The 18798-nt window shown below is 36.9% G+C and overlaps 1 protein-coding gene across 14 annotated transcripts in view; it reads left to right on the plus strand.

The window, feature by feature from the left end:
- Positions 1-18798, plus strand: part of Sgip1 (SH3GL interacting endocytic adaptor 1) — a 201273-nt gene that overhangs the window by 177077 nt on the left and 5398 nt on the right. For all 14 annotated transcript variants that reach the window (XM_071617925.1, XM_071617928.1, XM_071617930.1 and 11 more), the window contains 4 exons: positions 621-732; positions 9778-9933; positions 13668-13800; positions 17766-17968. In XM_071617925.1, coding sequence (XP_071474026.1) covers positions 621-732; positions 9778-9933; positions 13668-13800; positions 17766-17968 — 604 coding nt within the window. The remainder of the gene's footprint in view (positions 1-620; positions 733-9777; positions 9934-13667; positions 13801-17765; positions 17969-18798) is intronic.

Consider the following 18798-nt stretch of genomic DNA (forward strand, 5'->3'; position numbering starts at 1 on the left):
CAGCAGGTGTTCAATAAAGCAGGAGAGCTGCTGATATTTTTAACAGTGTGAATTGGTGCATTTATGTGCTTGTAATTAGGCACTATGTACATTTTGGTTGTATATGTTTTTAGAGGTGTAAACTTGAGCTTACTTGAACTAAGAATAATTGAATTTTTCGAAATGAAAATAATCCAGAAAGGGACAGTGTGTGTAATATGATACCACTTGACAGTTGGGCCCTTCCAAAGTTTTAAGTGTGAGAAATTGACTAGGTTGAATGCTCAAATAGGAAATAGAAAAGTAATGATCTTATTTATTAACTACCTGCTGCACAAACTGTCATGCAAAATACTGCCTCATGCTTTATGCAAGACATTTGAAAACTCTTGTGACTTTGTTCTGCTTGGATTTTCTTTTCTGTAGTGATACATAATTGAATGAATTTCAAGTGTGTTTGTCTGTAAACCAGCCAAATATTTCCTTTCAAATACTTGAGCTCTATGTTGAATATGCATACAGAGTTATAGTTCTTAGCACGTTTTTTAGTAATAGATTTTATACCTTAATCCTTTTATGGGCTTTTAGTTCCATGTATACTAGATGTCTCTTAATAAATGAAAGCATTTCATTTCATGCAGGTTCTTCCAGGGGACCCAGCCCCCTAACCATGGGAGCCCAGGACACCCTCCCTGTTGCAGCAGCATTTACAGAAACTGTCAATGCCTACTTCAAAGGAGCAGATCCAAGCAAGTAAGCCTTGGACGTGGTCCACTGTATTCTCCAAACTCTATCCTATCTAGCAGGGGACAGCCCAAATGTAACTATATTACTCTTTATCCTAAAACCATAAAGAATTCAGTTAACAATAATAGTTGACACACCTAGAATAGAGGATAAAATTTAATTAGTAATATTATCTGCTTTTTAACAAGCATCAAATGATCCAACAATCTGATATCTTACTGTTTAGAAATCTCTGATTCAGTTTTAATTGCAAGTAACAGAAACCCACTCTAATTCTGTCAAACTTGAGAAAGTTTATGGTCCCCTAAAAGCTACGTCCAGATCCTTTCTTTTATGTCTTAGTCTTCCCCAGAAGGGAACAGCCCACATATAGGTGGAAATAGTGGATCATTGGAATGATAACATGGAAGAAAAAGACCTTCCCAAAATGCCCAGTAAAACAAGGGAATAAGTTATTTGATATCCTCACTAAGAAGGAAATACTGTCCAAAAAGAAGAGGAAAAATTAAAATCATAGCAAAATTAAAATTCTAGGGGGAAAATGCAGTACCCTCTATTCAAATGACCCTGATTTCATTTATAGCAGTATGTACTGACAGTGAACTTGACCTGAACATATTTGTGGCATCATTAAATACTTTACATCTTGACAAGGAGTTCCATGGGTAGGATTCAGAAAGTCTGTGCATTCCCTGAAATTATATTGCATATCTTTTGTGTGCATTTTACCAGAGAGAGCAACTACAGAATTCATCAGTTTACCAAAGGGGTTCATGATAATAAATAAATAAATAAAAGAGTGGCTATTAGTCCACACTGAAAACTAAACGCCTAAGTCAAACCAGTTTTTAAATGTCATAAGCATAATACCAGATCTTAATCTGATTATAAACAAAGGGGAAACATAGGGAAGGGAAAAAATTGCTCTCTTAATTTTTTTTTTTTTAACTTACAAGGACTAAGGCTCGGAAAACCTTCTATCTATGATAGGAAGAATGAATTTAAAATTAAACGTGCATGCAGACAATTTTATAATAAAATTTTAAAACAGTGATGATTAAGTATTATTAGAACTTGAATCCCCATATATATTTTAAGTGGCAATTTGTATGACTAAGTGTGAATCCTCTTTACACTTTAGAAACACTAGTTTTTTTTTAAAGTCTAACCCTAACAAAATTATACTGGAAAACCAATATAATTAGTAACTCCACCTTTAGGTGTAATGCCAGCCCCTGGGATCTACCAATCTCCCTAAATGTCACATCTCTTTCAACAATACGTAGATTTTATTCTAAACCCATGTGTTAGTCAGCTTTTCGTTGCTGTGATCAAAATACCTGACACAAACAACCTGGAGGAGTAAAGGTTTATTTTGGCTCAGGTTTCAAAGGTTTCAGCTCCATTGCTGAACAGGCAGAACATCGCCGTGGAAGGGCGAGCAAAGGAAAGCTGCTCAGTTCAAGGCAGCCAGGAAACAGAGAGGGGAACGGGTCAAGGACAAGATGTAGTCCCCAACGGCGCAACCCCTAGTAATATACTTACTTCAACCATGCCCCACCTGCCAACAACTTCCATCTCCTCCCAGTAGTCCATTAGTATTATTAATCCATCAAATGGATTAATCCACTTGATGGTTATATTAACCCTCTTGAGTGAATGAAATCAAAGCCCTCATGAACTAGTCATTTTCCTAAAACCTCTAGACATTGCTGCATGGTAAACCAAGCCTTCATTATACCATCCTTTGGGGAACTTTCCAGATCCAAACCATAATAGTCCATAATATTGTAGAGAAATAAACTCTGTGGGCTCTGGTTTCTCTCATGTCCTTTCTCAATCATCTTCTAAGCACTTGAGCCATGTGCCATAACCACACTGTCTATAGAAATTAAAAGCTACCTCATCTGAGCTTGTGAGCACCAGGCTTCGGCTGTGTACATACTTTCCACATACATGCTGGTTATGCAGGATCTTTTTTGTACAAAGAATCTGCATAACTTTCTGTCTTATCAGTTCTAAGAACTATTTATTGCCAACTGACATATACCTTAGGAAACTCAAGCTGGCCTTCATTGAAGGAAACAGACAGATACATGCTTTTTAAAAAGAAGAACTAAGAGTGCAAAGAGAATGGTTATGCTGGTGTGAAAACCACTGGGAATCATACCAGAGTGAATTCTTTTCTGACTGCTGCTGACTCGGCTTTCACTCACTCCCTCACTTATTCACTCAGAGAGCCCTAATGGGTCTTCCACTTACACTTCTGTCCTCTAGAGTCTACTCTCCTCATGTCATGTCATTACTCTGCTCAAAACCCTCCTATCTTGCTCAAAGCAAAAACACGTAATGCTCTGTCCTTCAAGACCTGCACACCCTCACCTCCCTACTCACTCTGGGGAAGGCATGCTGGTCTCCTGGCTGTTTATCCTTCATTTCCAAATCCTAGCCACACTTGCGAGACATGCACTTTACCACTGAGCTACAGCCCCAGACCATCCTCCTGTGGTTCTTACGAAGATTTATCAGAGAATTTCCTGTTTACGTATATAAAGTAACCACATTCCTCCCTCCCCACTTAACACTTCCTTCTTCCCTTCCTCCCCTCTTCCTCTTTCCCCATAACCCTCCTCATTAACATCTTACATGTTTTTCCCTGTTGTCCATTATGGTTCTCTTAACCCCACTGTTTTGTCCACCATATATCCTTGGCACCTAAAACAGGATCTGGCATGGAATACTCAAGGGGTGTTTGCCGGACAAGTGTAGTGGAATGACTCACCTAACATCTACAGAATGGCCACTGTGTACCTGCCATTGAACTAGATAGAACGAGTATTGGTGATGAAGAATAGCTGCTATGGAAAATAAGACTTGTGCATAAATGTATTACACAGTCCATAAAAGAATAGGTGCAGATATGGGGCAATGGGTGATAAGAAGCCCTTAATAGAGGCTGGGGTTGTAGCTCAGAGGTAGAGTGCTCACCTACCATGCATGAGGCACCGGGTTCAATCCTTAGCACCACATAAAAATAAAATAAAGATATTGTGTCCACCTATAAATAAAAAATAAATATTAAAAAAAGAAGCCCTTAATAATATTTTTTGTTTTATTTCTAAGAAGTGGTATAACCCCTGTGGGCCTATCACAATACAAGCCAGGTTTTTTTATACTGATTCGGTCTCCCCAGCACACATGACAGTTGTGTCGAGAGGTCTGTCTGCACCTGTGAGCCTACTGACCATGATCGTAGCATTCCCATGAGCCTAATAATTTAGTGCCCTTCCTATGTCCTTTCTAATTAGCTCAGCATTTGGATATATATAGCTTAGCTTTTGGAGATATATATATATATGTATATATATATATATATATATATATACACACACACACACATACACATATATACACATATATGTATATGTATATATATATACATATGTATATATGGCTTATGGATATATATGCAATCTGTCTTCAAATATAGTGTCATAAATAGTTGCAGTATATCTTACATTTATTCTTATAACATTTAATTTAAATGGAAGATCCACTGTATTTCATTAAAATTTTGAGATCTGAAATTCATGAACAAATTATGAGGTGATATTTTTTTCTCTATTCCATGTCCAGGCAATAAATCATTTTATTTTTCTTCCTTCATTATTCACTTTCAGGAAACTTCTCAGATTCTAAAACCAGGTAGAAATAAAGCCAACTGCTATCTTGCATTAAAGCCACTTATTTTCAGACAATGGATCCAGAAACCTATTAGCTTAATTATTACATACAATGTCATGCAATAATAACACATTCAAATATAGTTATGTTCATTCCCTAAACATGGATAGCACCTGGAACAGGTACTCTGACTTTTGCATCTTTTTGAGTAGGTCATAGGCAGAGAATCTTTGACCTTTGCTACATTACCAGTTCACATTTGAATAGCCAAGGCACTAAAAGATAAGGTAAAAGGATTAATTTCCTAATCCCTTAGAAAAACTTGAGTTTCTCAAAATATGCTACCATCTCTTATCCTCATATGTTAATTATTCATTCTGTATTGTCTTCCTGTTTCAACAGGAAGCTTGTACAGTACCATGCATATTCTATTTGTTGCTATTGATTCTAGTGCAGTACACAGAATTTGGTATGTTTTATAGGTACCATTTCTACAGTTGTTAGAAGTATAAATTTATTCTAATAACATTTCATTGAATTCCTGCCCTGTCATGTTCTGCATTTTGTGCACCTTTGTCTTCCCAGAACTGAAAACACAGTACTTACCTTCACAATAGTAGATTAGAAGTATAAGAAACTACATTGGTTTCCTAAAAATAATCTGTACTTGTGTCTAAGGGGACCAGAGAAAGGAAAATTAAGGAAGGTTGAAGCCCTTTTGAAAGGGCTTCCCTGGAACTGAGTCTTGTAATATGAAAAGGATTTTGCTTAATATACAAGTCAATGAAAGAGGCATATAAATAAAAGATGTCAAGCTGCGTATTCATTGAAGACCTCTTATGAAGAGAGTTGTGGGCTTAGTTATCAATGTAGTATGTGGAAGTTTCACTTAGGAGGAGGAGTGTGTTTCTGGGGACAGCATATAATTCAGATTCAACATTCACCTACCCAAACTGGCCAGCGTTACATCTGACAGCCAGCAAACATAGTGCTACCTGTGTCAGTAGGGAGAGCCCAATTTATAAGTCCACTTGACTTTAAAAATTTTTGCCATTCTTGATGAACATTTCATCTGTGAGGATTCATACCACTTGAAATTTTATTCATAAAGAGTTTGTTCATATTTCCATTTCACATCATTTTTAATTTCTGTAATTCGAACTCACATTAAATGTAGCCACCTTACCCTACTGATAGGAACAATCATTAAGGTAAAAAATTATTTTCCTTTAGAGAATATTCAAAATAATAAATTTTATACAAAGATTTCAGATCCAGTTAGACACTGGATGGATTAATAAATCAGCAAAGATCTGCCTCTGACAATGGAGATGCAGAAATATAACTGAGGAGCCTCCATACTTTTTATTCTGGACTATGCAAACTACTCTGTTACCCAACACTGAAAGCCATTGAGAGGCAGGAACTGTTTTACTGTTCTTTCTTTCTTTCTTTTTTAATTGCCTCCTGCTCAAAATAATAATAATAATAATAACAGCTTGCATGGCAAGGGAGTGAGTAAATGTTTTTTGATTAATAAATGTCACATCCTCTCCTCTCCAAAAGGTTAATGCTTACAAAAGACAAACTCATTCCTTACCAAGACACTTCTTAGATTTCCTTTTCAACAACCTAGAAAAGAAACTGAGAAGGCTCCCTATCAATTAAAAAACACATGGGCCACTATTGCTAACCGCAATGTACTGAGTGATGGTAGGTGCTGACATATAAATTAACAAGTGCTCTGAAAAACTGTGGTTGTCTTCCAGAATGTAATATTCTACATGTCCATGTATTGACAAGCATCAAGAGTAGAATTAGCTTGAGGAGAAGCTAATTTAGGCACCACTTAAACACCAGTAATCAAACAAGGTTAATGACTCTAAAAAGTAGAGGAGAAAGACAGCAATTTATGCCCAATCTGGGAGATCAGTAATATTCTCCAGGGGAGACAAAAATGCAAACTTCCAGAAAGCAAAATTCTTATTCAGAGTGGTGCAAATTCATGCATAACATCTGAGTGAGGGAGAAATACATGGCAATTTGAGGAAACTCACCTTTCCTCACCCTACTTCTAACCCAGACCCAGCATTACACATACAAAGCTGTGGCAGTTCTTCCCACACACTATTTTGAAAATGTACCATCTCACCTGAGCTAGGTGTATCCCATCAATTACAGAGTTGCATAGTACATCAAGTGACTATGGGTGAAAATTGAGTCTTTTGTTCTCAAATGTGAGCAAAGTTTTCATTTACTAACCTAGAAATTTCATTCTTGAGTTTGGAGCTGAAGTGATACATGAGTCAATTATCCAGATGTATGGGGAAATCTTAAAGAAGGTCTCTTGTTTTAAATACAGGCATCCCTCAATGTGTAGAGGGAGAATAGGTTTCAGGAACCCCCCACAGATACCAAAATCTGCAGATGCTCAATTCCCTTATGGTATCATGTTATCCTATAACCTATGCAATCCTTTTATATACTTTAAATCATCTCTAGATTATTTATAAGTCTAACATCATATACATAATATATAAATAGCAGTAGCCTGTACTGTTTGGGAATAATGACAAGAAAAAGAAGTCTGTAGTTGTTCAGTACAGACACAATTTTCCATAGAATCTGCAGAAGCTGAGGGCTAACTGTATTTCCTGTTTTCCAAAGAAAAATAAACTTTTTGAGATGTTTGCTTCTGACCAAGGTAGAGTATCAGACCAATTTACTCTCTCACCTGGAATAGCTCAAATATGGGCAAAATGCATGAAACAAAGATTTGCAAACACTGGACCTCAGGTGAAGGACTGTCCCCATTGAAAGGTGAGGTGAGCTGTGCCAGCTCACTTCTTCAAGTTATTGGGCATGGCATAGGCAGAGCCCTGCAGACTAACTGTTCATGGGGAGGTATGTTGCTGAAACACTCCACTGCCAAATTGGCTTAAGAAGATGCCAAAGGAAACTAATGGCAAGTTGTGCAGCTGGCCACCATGTACTGCAGAAGCCAGGAGGGAAGAAGGTTGAAATTTAGCACACACAAGGCAAGAACCCAGAGCTAGAAACCCTTCCGGCTTTGTAGAATCTAGTCATTGGGGCAGCCCAATCACTTGAACTATATGAGCCCATAGGAAAGCTGCTTATGTTACTGGTCACTGGCAGAACTACTTTTACAACCCACTCTAGGTGACACCACATTCATTATAGGAGTTTGGCCCTAGAAAAGCCCTGTACATTATAGGAACCTGCCTAACAAGCCCACTGGAATTGAACATGCTTTCTGTCCAGCGCCCTCTACTGACAAGACTTAACATGGAGTTTGTTGGCAAAAAGAAGGAGAAAGGGCCCATTATTCATGGATTTTTAGAGTGGGCAGTTAATGATGAATTGGAACTGAGAGGTAATAAATTTATTTTATGTTGAAATTAATACAGTGATTCTAAATTTCATATGGAAATGCAAGGACATACAATACCCAAAACAACTTTGAAAAAGTACGAAGTTGGATGACTACCATGACTTGATTTCAGAACTGTTGTAAAGCTACAGTAATCAAGACAGGGTGGTATTGGTTTTAAAATAGGCAAAATAGATCCATGAAACAGAACAATGGATCCAGACACCGTCCCAAACATGGACAATCGAACCAAAGTAATTCAATGGAGAAAGGATAGTCATTTCTGAACAAATGTGCTGATACAGTTAGATAGCTGCTGCATACAGATAAACTCAGATCTGTATACAGAAGTTAACCAAAAATGGATCACAAAGTACATGCAAAACTAAAAAGAAAGAAAACTTCTATAGGTAAAAAAAAATTTTGACTACTTAGGACACTAAAAGTATAACTGGATTAGAGGTAATCTATAAGAAATAAATTGATGAACTGAAAACTTGCCCTTTAAAGTGTTCTTAGGAGAAAGGAAAAACTAAGCCACAGACTAGAGAAGAAACTAGTAAAATGCTGTCATACAGCTGTATTTTCCACTTTAGAAAACAGTTGGGTAGTTTCTTCAAAAGTTAAAGATACACTTACCATATGTTCCAGTGATTCCACTCATGTTCTTACCAAGAGAAAGGAAAGCATGTATCCATGCAAAGGCCTAACATATGTATTTATCATACCTTAATAACAGACCAAACTGGAAAGAACCTGAATGTTTTTTCAACAGGCGAATGGATTCTTTTTAACATTGTAGTAGTATATCCAAGTACCTCAGAGCAACAAAAAGAAATGAATTACTGATGCTCACAACTACATGGATGAATATCAAAATAATAATTCTCATAGAAAGAACTTTGACACCTCTAAAGTACATTCTTTGTAATTCTGTTATGTAAAATACTAGAAATTGCAAACTAATGTAGTAACAGAAAGCATATTAACAATTGCCTGGGGATCAGGAGTGGAAAGTTGGGGTAGAGAGATTACAAAAATGGAGTTAAAAGGCAGGAGGGGCTCAGGGTTGTGGCTCAGTGGTAGCACGCTTACCTAGCATGTGTGAGGCACTGAGTTCGATTCTCACAAATAAATAAAAAATAAAGGTTCATCAACAACTAAAAAATGTTGAACAAAAAAAAGGCAGGAGGAAAGTTTTAGGGTGATAGAAATGGTTACCTTGGTTGTATGGTGACTTCACATCATACAATGTTATAGAATTTTATGCTATAAGTAAGTACCGTTTCTCATATGTTAATTGTGCCTCCATAAAGCCCATTTAACAAAAAAAGGTGTATTTTTCATTCCAAAATATCATTTTATTGGGGATTTTGGTTGTAGCTCAGCAGTAGAGTGCTCACCTAGCATGTGCGAGGCCCTAGGTTTGATCCTCAGCATCACATATAAATAAAATAAACATATAAAAAATCATTTTATTGCATTAATTTCTAGGTCTGATTTTATAATTGTGACCAAATAGACAAGTTAATAGAATAAAGAACTAATTAAATAGTAAGCAAGAACTTTACCTCATGAGTATGTAAAAGACTATGCTCAAGGTACTAACCCCATTACTCAAAGTCTCAGTAAAATGTGACAATATGATGCAATTTAATATCTTGAAACATGCTGCCAAAAATTCAGAAATCAAAGTGAGAATCACAAGAGTAGATGATTTTATTTGTGAGGACAACCTATAGACTTTGTACTTTGATTCTTATAGTTCACTCTTTAAAAGTAAGTTTTAAGCAACAAGTTCTCATGTAAATTAGAAATGACTTAGTAGCTGAGAGAGGAATTAAGAGCACACCTATCATCTCTTTTGCTATTTATGTACTTACCCAAATCTTTTCTTTTTCTTAGCTGTTTTGATTGACAGTTTATTGACCTGGATTTCCTCTCTTTCTTTTCTCTCATGTGTTTTGATACACCAGATGTATCGTTAAGATTACTGGAGAAATGGTATTGTCCTTTCCTGCCGGCATCACCAGACACTTTGCCAACAACCCCTCCCCAGCTGCTCTGACTTTTCGGGTGATAAATTTCAGCAGGTTAGAACATGTCCTGCCAAATCCCCAACTTCTCTGCTGGTAAATATTATTTTGCATAAATTTTTAGATATATGTGGTTTAGCACTTTGTACTTAGATGACAAATAAATCTTAGCAGTAGCACTGTTGCTAACTACCACTGCTCTGATATGCTTGTAGATTCAGACACAGAACTTTGACCAGCTGTCAAAGTTTTCCAAGGATAATTCCGTGTGTATGTGTAGCTGCATATGCATATGGGTATTTTCATGAACAGCTATCTAAAGTGATAAAAGAGTCATTGAAAATAATTAAATGTGTTAGTGACAATATATGCATTGGATAATAAACCCAATAATAGGGAACTCTTTTGTTGTATCAGCATCTTTTAAAATTAAATAATATTTGAACCATGAGCTACTCTTCACATGAACTTGAAAATTTTCTTGTTAAACATAATTTCATTATAATGGTAAGTGTTTTGATGGAAATTTACAGGTATGATATCAAAGAAGTTCAAGCAAATGTGTTTGTATAAATACTTTCCACATTTTCTAACTATTAAATCTGAAATGATGTCTATTATGCACCTGCACAGCTACACAGACATACATATATTCATGATATTAAAATGATAAACTGTACCAAGTTATTTATTTGCAGTGGATGAGATAAAAGGAGTCATTCTTGGTAGCTTCCTCTTCACTAGATCCTGATATTCTATTTAAAAATATCTCTCTAAAGTGGCCACATTTTTAATTTGCTGTAACCTCCTTGGTGCAAATGGCCACTATCATTTCCCTGGACCACTGCAAACTGTCTCCCTTCCTGAATCCAATCTTGCTTGGCTACAATGTATTTAAACAGCCAAATGATGTTTTCTAACACAACCCAGCCCATCTTTGCCCATAACCCTCTGGGAGCTTCACATTGCATCTGTCTAGAATCAAAACTTGTTACTATTTCCTTTGAGCTCAAAGTGTACCCTTGCCTGGCCTCTCTCCCCTGGGAATCTCTCTGGCTACAACCAGGTCTGCCCATCAGTGACAGGCTAAGTCCCACATCAGCCTGAATCTTTCATTTTCGTGGCTGGGCTGAAGTGGGTGACTCTTTAGCCAGTGATTGCCGATTTGGTTTTGTTATGTACTGCTGCTTCACCATCACCACCACCCCTAATTTTTAAAAGACAATGGTGACCAAGCTGTTTTCACTGCAGTATAAGCCTTTTGGCATCTATCATCTTAGATCCAGCCAATTCTCTCATTTATCTTTACTGAAAGATGTCATTGAGGTTAGCAACCTGGAAGCATTTAAGTTTGCAATCCCTTTTATCTTAGGAAAGGGGTTTGCCTTCAAAGAATGTTCAGGAAAAATTATCAACCCAAATATGAGACTGAAGAATTCTCATGATTTCTTTAGCATTGAGGAGTTCTGTGTCTCTTTGGGCATTTAATAGGCAAAGCTTTCTGGAATAAATATTAAAGCAGGTTCTTTGAGGAAATAATCATATATATATGTATTAGCTTATTTTTAAACTGAGCAGATGTATTTGTTTTTTAAAATAGCATGATTTTAAGTCCTTTGGGTATAGACCGAGGAGACAATGTTTATAGCAGCACAACTCACAATAGCTAAACTGTGGAACCAATCTAGATGCCCTTCAATAGATAAATGGATAAAAAAAATGTGGCATATACACACAAATGGAATATTACTCTGTAATAAAAGAGAATAAAATCATGGCATTTGCAGGTAAATGGATGGAGCTGGATAAGATAGTGCTAAGTGAAGTTAGCCAATCTCAAAAAACAAATGCTGAATGTTTTCTTTGATATAAGGAGGATGATTCATAGTGGAGTAGGGATGGGGAGCATGGGAGGAAAAGACAAACTCTAGATAGGGCAGAGAGGTGGGAGGGGAAGAGAGGGTTAGAAATGGGATTAGAAATGACGGTGGAATGTGATGGACATTATTATCCAAAGTACATGTATAAAGACACAAATTGGTGTGAATATACTTTGTGTACAATCAGAAATATGAAAAATTGTGCTCTATTTGTGTAATAAGAATTGTAATGCATTCCACTGTCATATATAAATTTTAAAAATTAATTTTAAAAAGAAATAAATAAAATTAATAAAAATAGCATGATTAAGATCCTCCCAATTATTCAGCTCTACTTAATATAAATGAATGGCAACCTGCTAGATATTAATTCTGAACCTCTGTTATGATCTAGTGGGAAAGTTTGACAAATGCAACTGATCAGGGTTGGAATCCTGGTCCTATTACATATTCGCTGTGACCTTAAGCAAATTACTTAATTTCACTGACCTCCCCATTGCTCTTATCTCCTGCCTCCTTGTGTAGTGACAACTCTGGGAGCTTGGGATAACTTAGATGTTTTAAAATAAAAGTAAAATGAAAAGCCCTGATCAATATCCTTGGTTCGGCTTGAACAGGGAAAAAGTCTCAAGGGCCAGGACTCTTTCCCAGGCCCCATAAGATTCAAAGAGCTTTGCTTTGTTGGCAAGCACCTCATACCAGAGCCTACCAGAACCACACAGGTCACACTCACTGATACCTGACCTCTTCCCTCCTAGATGCCACCCTCTCCTAACAGACCAATGGTAGTTTTAAGGCCCTGAGTTTTGTAACTCTGCTTTCTTGATTTGTTTGCCTTCTAGAGACTAAATGGTAGCATCTCACTTTTGATCTCCCTTTACCTCTTTTTCACTTTATCAATCCTCTCTTTTCTGAACCGTTAATTTTCTTGTATTATAAATTTACTCATCTTTTAAGTTGAAGATAATGCTTCCTTTGCAGGGTAGATTTTAATGTAATAGTTTATAATGTATCTAGCAGAATGCCTGGAACATAATTGGTGCTCAAGAATTATAACTACAAAATTATAGATTTATATTCTGAAAGTAAGATGTCTGTAAACAAGCTGTGTGTCCAGTTACAAACTCACATGGGGTCTCGGTTTCCTTGATATGTTGGAAATGAACAAATGCTTTGTGCACTCTTGCTTGATTCGTATTATTATTGAGACAAGCATCTACAAGATGGATTGAAAGGGTGGTCTGTGGACATGCCTCTGAGTAAAACTAGTGACTCACAGGGATTCCACCCTCCTGGGTTCATCAAGACTGCTCTCTGCTCTTCCATTGTAACTACCATGGTTACCATCACTTATACTCTAGGATCATCTTGGATGTGAAGTGATGTCTTTTATGGTTTAGATACTCTTGAATGAAGTCTTAAATGTTGAAAAGGTAGCATGGGAATTTTAGTGTCACCCTTTTCTCCTTGGCCAGTAATAAAGACCGTGTTTGCCTTTGGCCAATTCTTTAACTGGATAATTTCTAAAACCTATGGCTCAAGTGAATTCAAAACAAATAAACATGTTCAGCTTTTTAATTGCATTAACTGACAAATTTAGACAAAACTGAGATGAGCTATTAAATTCAGATTATAATTCATTTTTTAAAGCAACCATGAATATCATGGTTTATAGCAATCATGATTAACCATGATTGGTGACTAGTTAATGTTACTGGGTACTCACTGAGAATTAGAACACAGTATTTCCTCGATATCGATATTAATCTGTTAACATGATACTGCTCAGAACCACATTTGTACTTAAACTACACAACTGTGAATTATATAATCTCTACCAGTTGTCCAGGGTGGATACAGAAATCAGATGGCAATTTTCTATGATGCTGCTTGTGTAGATGCTATTTGTTATAAGCTGCTATTTAATCATTTTTCTTCCCAATTAAATAGTGATAATACACAAAATGATGCCAATACCAAGGAATTCTGGGTAAACATGCCAAATCTGATGACTCACCTAAAGAAAGTGTCTGAACAAAAACCCCAGGCTACATATTACAATGTGGACATGCTCAAATATCAGGTAAGCCTATTTATATGGCCAGGGTGTCTTTCACATTACAGTTTACATTCTAAAGTACCTAATATTAAATAAAAATAAATAAAATAGTATTTCTTTTAATATTATATGAAGGCTGTCAATATAAGGAAATGGACACCTTAAAGAGCTACTTTGTGACCAATGACAATAACATTCATGTGTATCTTTATTTAAACTTATAAATGAAATATTCTCTTAAAAAGTTAAAGAAATGTGACAAAATGAAGATAACAAAAAATTATATTAAAAGTGTAAGTATCATTAAACTAGATCACTGCAATTTTAAGACCACTAGTGTTCTAAAGCCTCTTTTTTAAATGATTACATGTAAATAAACTAGATTTTTTCATAGTGCAATATTCCTATGAAACCATTCTAATAAAGCTTAAGAAATAACTCAATGTCAAAAATATGTTTGATAAAATATAATATTGTATCTGAGAGCTTTCTTTTTGTGCCTAGGATTACCCTTACCTGAAATTATTACTGATCTAGTAAATAAGTCTATTAGAAACAACATTACCTGTCTGAGTGTCCACCTGATTCTCAGTTACTTGACCTCCTTGATTTTTTGTTTCCCAGTACTGGAGATCCAACCCAGGACCTTGAGCATGCTAAGCAAGTGCCGTTCCACTGAGTTACATCCTCGGCCTCTCCTATATTGTTTTTAATGCATTATAATTTTGATGAATAAATATATTCAGAGTATTTTTCTTTGTATGAGGAAAGTTGCATTTTAATAAAAATCAGTACATTCTCAAAAATGACTGCACAGTGTAGTTACCAGAGAATCCGTAGACCAATGCTGGCTCTGAACTGATGCCAAAAAGAAATATATGTGCAGACATTTAGACATAATATGCACATTCACCCTGACACCACCAGGTATTTGTATTTACTTGTGTCAACCTAGGTACCTGTATTTTTAATAAGTTACCCAAGTGGTTCTAGTGCACTCTGTAGTTTGGAAAAAAACTTACTTGAAATGTTGTTTGAAAGTGGAATATCCATATGGTGGTGCATATTACATAAATGCAAACAAACGTGAAGTTTTTGCCTGAGGATAGTATTGTCACAGGAGCAGAGTTGTCTCTGAAGAAGGGTCTGAGGAGTTCCCAGTGTGATGGGTAATTCAACTCAGCAAGGTCCTTGACTTTCATGCTGGAAAAGAATGTTAGCACCATCAGTCAGCGACATAGATAGGTTTATTTCAGAAAGTAGATATGCATTCAAGGGAGAATGCAGGCCATTCAGAAACACACTGGGGTGGGGGTGGGGGCGGGCTGGCTCTCTTTCTAAAGGAAATTTGGTGAGAAGTCAGTATGGAAAGGTATATCGGGATGATATTAGTCCTGAAATCTCTAGGAGGTTTCTGGTGGTCTGGTCAATCTCTGAATCCTTAGGCAGACAGGCTCTTCATTATCTGATCAATAGATAGCACTGGAAAGTTCCCTAAGTTTAGGTTCCTCAAGATACTATATCTATCATTACTTAATCTATTTGTGGGGGGGTGTTAATTAACAGTGCTAAGATAGAATTACAGATCTCCCAGGAATTTGGCAGTAACAAGCCTTGGTAAAAGACTGAGTGTGAGAGTCCTGGAAAAGTATGCAAAACTCTAAATTAAAATTTTATTTCCTGCCCTTCCTTTATGTCTCCTTTTTACCCATTTATTTTTCTGCCGTACTTCAGTATCATTTAAGCTTTAAATATCATAGGTTATATAGTACCAACAAACATATGCTATGGCATAAGTTCATTACTTTTATAAGTAAAATATAATAGAAAATGTATTTTACTTAACTTTTTTCCAAAATATTTAAACATGTCTAGTGGCTGCCGTGAGCTTGTAAGAGAAATGAGAAGGAATAAGAAATGGAACGTCCAAATTTCATTTTCACCTTAACAGTTAAATTTCAGGGTACAATGTGTGTTCTCCTGTCCAACTGTGAAAAGAAAACTGTAGTTATTTCCCTTCGTGAATCTAATTACATACACTCTATCTACATTTTCATTTCAGATTAAAAGATTTTTAAACTTCTAAATCCTGTGCAATATTTGTATTCTCTCTGTTTGTTATTGACTCTAGAGAGTAGATAATTCACTTATTGCCATATGAGCTTTGTGTAAAATGTAAAGTGTAGGCAAGAGATTAAATTCTGAAATTAAGAAAGTTTCTTAATGGCCCCTGACCTTGGGTACTTAATTTCCCAGAACCCTTTCTGCAGCTGAAAATAAGGGTAAAAATATACCCATCTAGGTATTTTATAGGTTATTATAAGGAGCTCGTAGCCTACTATATTTCAAAGTACTCTGAACTTTTTGCTGTGATTCAGTTGTATTGTTGTTTTTCAACAATGCAAGGAGATGGGGTTGGGGACACTGCTAGCATTTTGTGGGACTGCCCTCAAATCACAGCATGTTTAGTCTGTAGCCACCAATAGCATATCCCAGAAATTGGGACAATCAAAAATGCATCTTCACCTATGCAAAAAGCCCCTCCCTGGGTAGAGGAACACTTATGGAGTTGAGAACTACTACTGAGGGTGGTAGAGAAGGAGAGAGTGCAGAAAAAGCATGGGGAGGAAGGTGCTGCCTGGCTTTTGATCTACTTTAGATAACAGATTTCCCAAAAAAAGTTTATTTGTAGAAAGGATTGTACAGCTAACAGTATTTTAAGTTTAAAAACTATTATAGTGGCTGTCTGGTTAAAATTTTCATCAAAAGTCATATCTGTCATCTTATAAAGGAGGATCCGAGGAGGAGAGGAGGAGAGGAGGAGGGTACGGGAGAATAATGGTAAAGTGGATGTGATCAAAGTATGTCATGTGCACATACGAATATGTCACAGTAGAACCTGTTATTCCATAATTAAAATGCACTAATATGTTTTTGAAAAAAAGAACCCATTTCTGGACTGTCTACAACAACCACCCCTGCTTGTGAGCCAACCCACCCTGAGGACCCTTTCCCAGGGCATTCATATGTGCTGCCATTTCCAGTGAGTTGTGTATGTTCTTCAAAAGCAGCAAAACCCATATTCCCTGAATAAAAATCCAAGCTCAAAGACATCCCCCATGCAGTCCCTGCAGTGTATACAAACCTAGCAGAGGAGAATCTCCAAGAGATCTATTCACAATCATAATCAAATACTGATAACACTGAATTTTTCACTGTGGACCCAGAATTCGAAATTATATTAGTCTTTAGAGAAGACAAAATGCTGTTGATTCTTCAAATCTGACTTTGTTTTGGTCTAACTAACTCATGGTTGGTTCAAATCAGAAAGTAGTTCTTCGAGTTAGAGGACCAGAGGTCAAGTCTTTCCTCTGGAAAATCACAAAGGTGTAATAATAACCCTTTTTGTCTATCTCACAATTTGTTGTGAAGAGCAAATATGGTGAGAATATTAATAGGAAACATTTATTAAAATATTAATTCCTTGCTCCGTGCTGGACCTGTGCTATTTTATCTCCTTCAATCTTCCTGACAGCCCTGTGGGAAAATATTATTATCATAATTCCCATTAGGCATACAAGGAAATAACTGAGGCTCAGTGAGATTATGTCCAAGCTTCTAAGTAGCAGAATCTGAATTCACACCAGGACTGTCTAGCTTTGTGGCCTTTGTGGTCTCAGCCCCTAACCAGTGTGCTATCCCACCTCCCTAATCAGAAGGAAATGCACTGTAAATTCTAAAGTGCCCTAGAGATTTGAGCAATTGACTTTATGTTTTTAATCTGGAACAGTTTGCCTGAAGTACCCAGCTCTGTCTCACATAGTACCCTTTACAGTGCTTTTCACTGAGTGTTCCTTTGTGAGCCACACAAACAACATTATGATATTTTGATACCTAAAACCATTCTTTTGGAAGATAACCAGAGCTTCTGGTTTAGTTTCACATTAATGTTTGAACCTTAAATGCTCCCTTTCCTGTTGTTTGGAAAGGTATCTGCCCAGGGCATTCAGTCCACGCCTCTGAACCTGGCAGTGAACTGGCGATGTGAGCCTGCGAGCACTGACCTGCGCATAGATTACAAATACAACACGGATGCGATGACCACAGCCGTGGCCCTGAACAATGTGCAGTTCCTGGTCCCCATAGACGGAGGCGTGACCAAGCTCCAGGCCGTGCTTCCACCCGCAGTCTGGTAAGAAACTGCTCATCCCCCGGTTGCAGACTCCTTGACATTTGTGTTTCCTGTAGCAGATCATAGTAGGCCAATGTTGGAGGGTTCAGGGCAGGAAATATTATTTTAAGCAATAATGATTTAGTACAGGGATTTCAATGCTTCCATGATGGTGAAAGTGCTAAAGGAACAGGCTGTAGCTCCAAGAATGTTTCCCAAACATTGTAAGAACTGGCCCACCAGGGGACTGGCTGTGTCTGCCATAGCTGTGGGAAGGAAAAAAATCAGGAGACTACCAGTGGAATCACTAAACTCAAGAGCCCACTCCTGTAACTCTGATGCAAGGATCAGGAAGTTCCTGCCTCTCAACACCTGTGACACTAAAGACCAGACTGCACCCCTGTGTTAGAAGAACTCCATGTCTCAGTTGGGTGGCTGGCCAGAGGGAAATAGTGAAGGCAGCAAGAAAAGGGCCTCTGCCTCCCTCTCCTTCCAGGTCTCAAACTGAGCCTGTAACTGGTGGGACCAAATTTGCATCTCAGAACATCTTATTGCAAGAGTATCTGGGAAACACAGTGCACCTCTTACAGCCTCTGAACTACATAAAAAGGCATGGTGGTGAAGGTAGAAACTGAATAGATACCGAGTGCCAGAAGCATCCATGATAAAGGACTTATACTAGAAAGAACATTCCAGTTTTTCCCTATTACCATCAAAAGCAAAAAGTATATATTTTTTAAATGATGCCAGCCAGATGACAGTTGCAATTTAAATGTTCTGAATTAATTAGCTAATACTTTTTATGCTTTCAACAGATGTGTTCAAAACTTTTTTCTAAACTTTTTATTATC

This window comes from Marmota flaviventris, chromosome 10 (assembly GCF_047511675.1).
Source record: "Marmota flaviventris isolate mMarFla1 chromosome 10, mMarFla1.hap1, whole genome shotgun sequence".
NCBI classification, from domain to species: domain Eukaryota; kingdom Metazoa; phylum Chordata; class Mammalia; order Rodentia; family Sciuridae; genus Marmota; species Marmota flaviventris.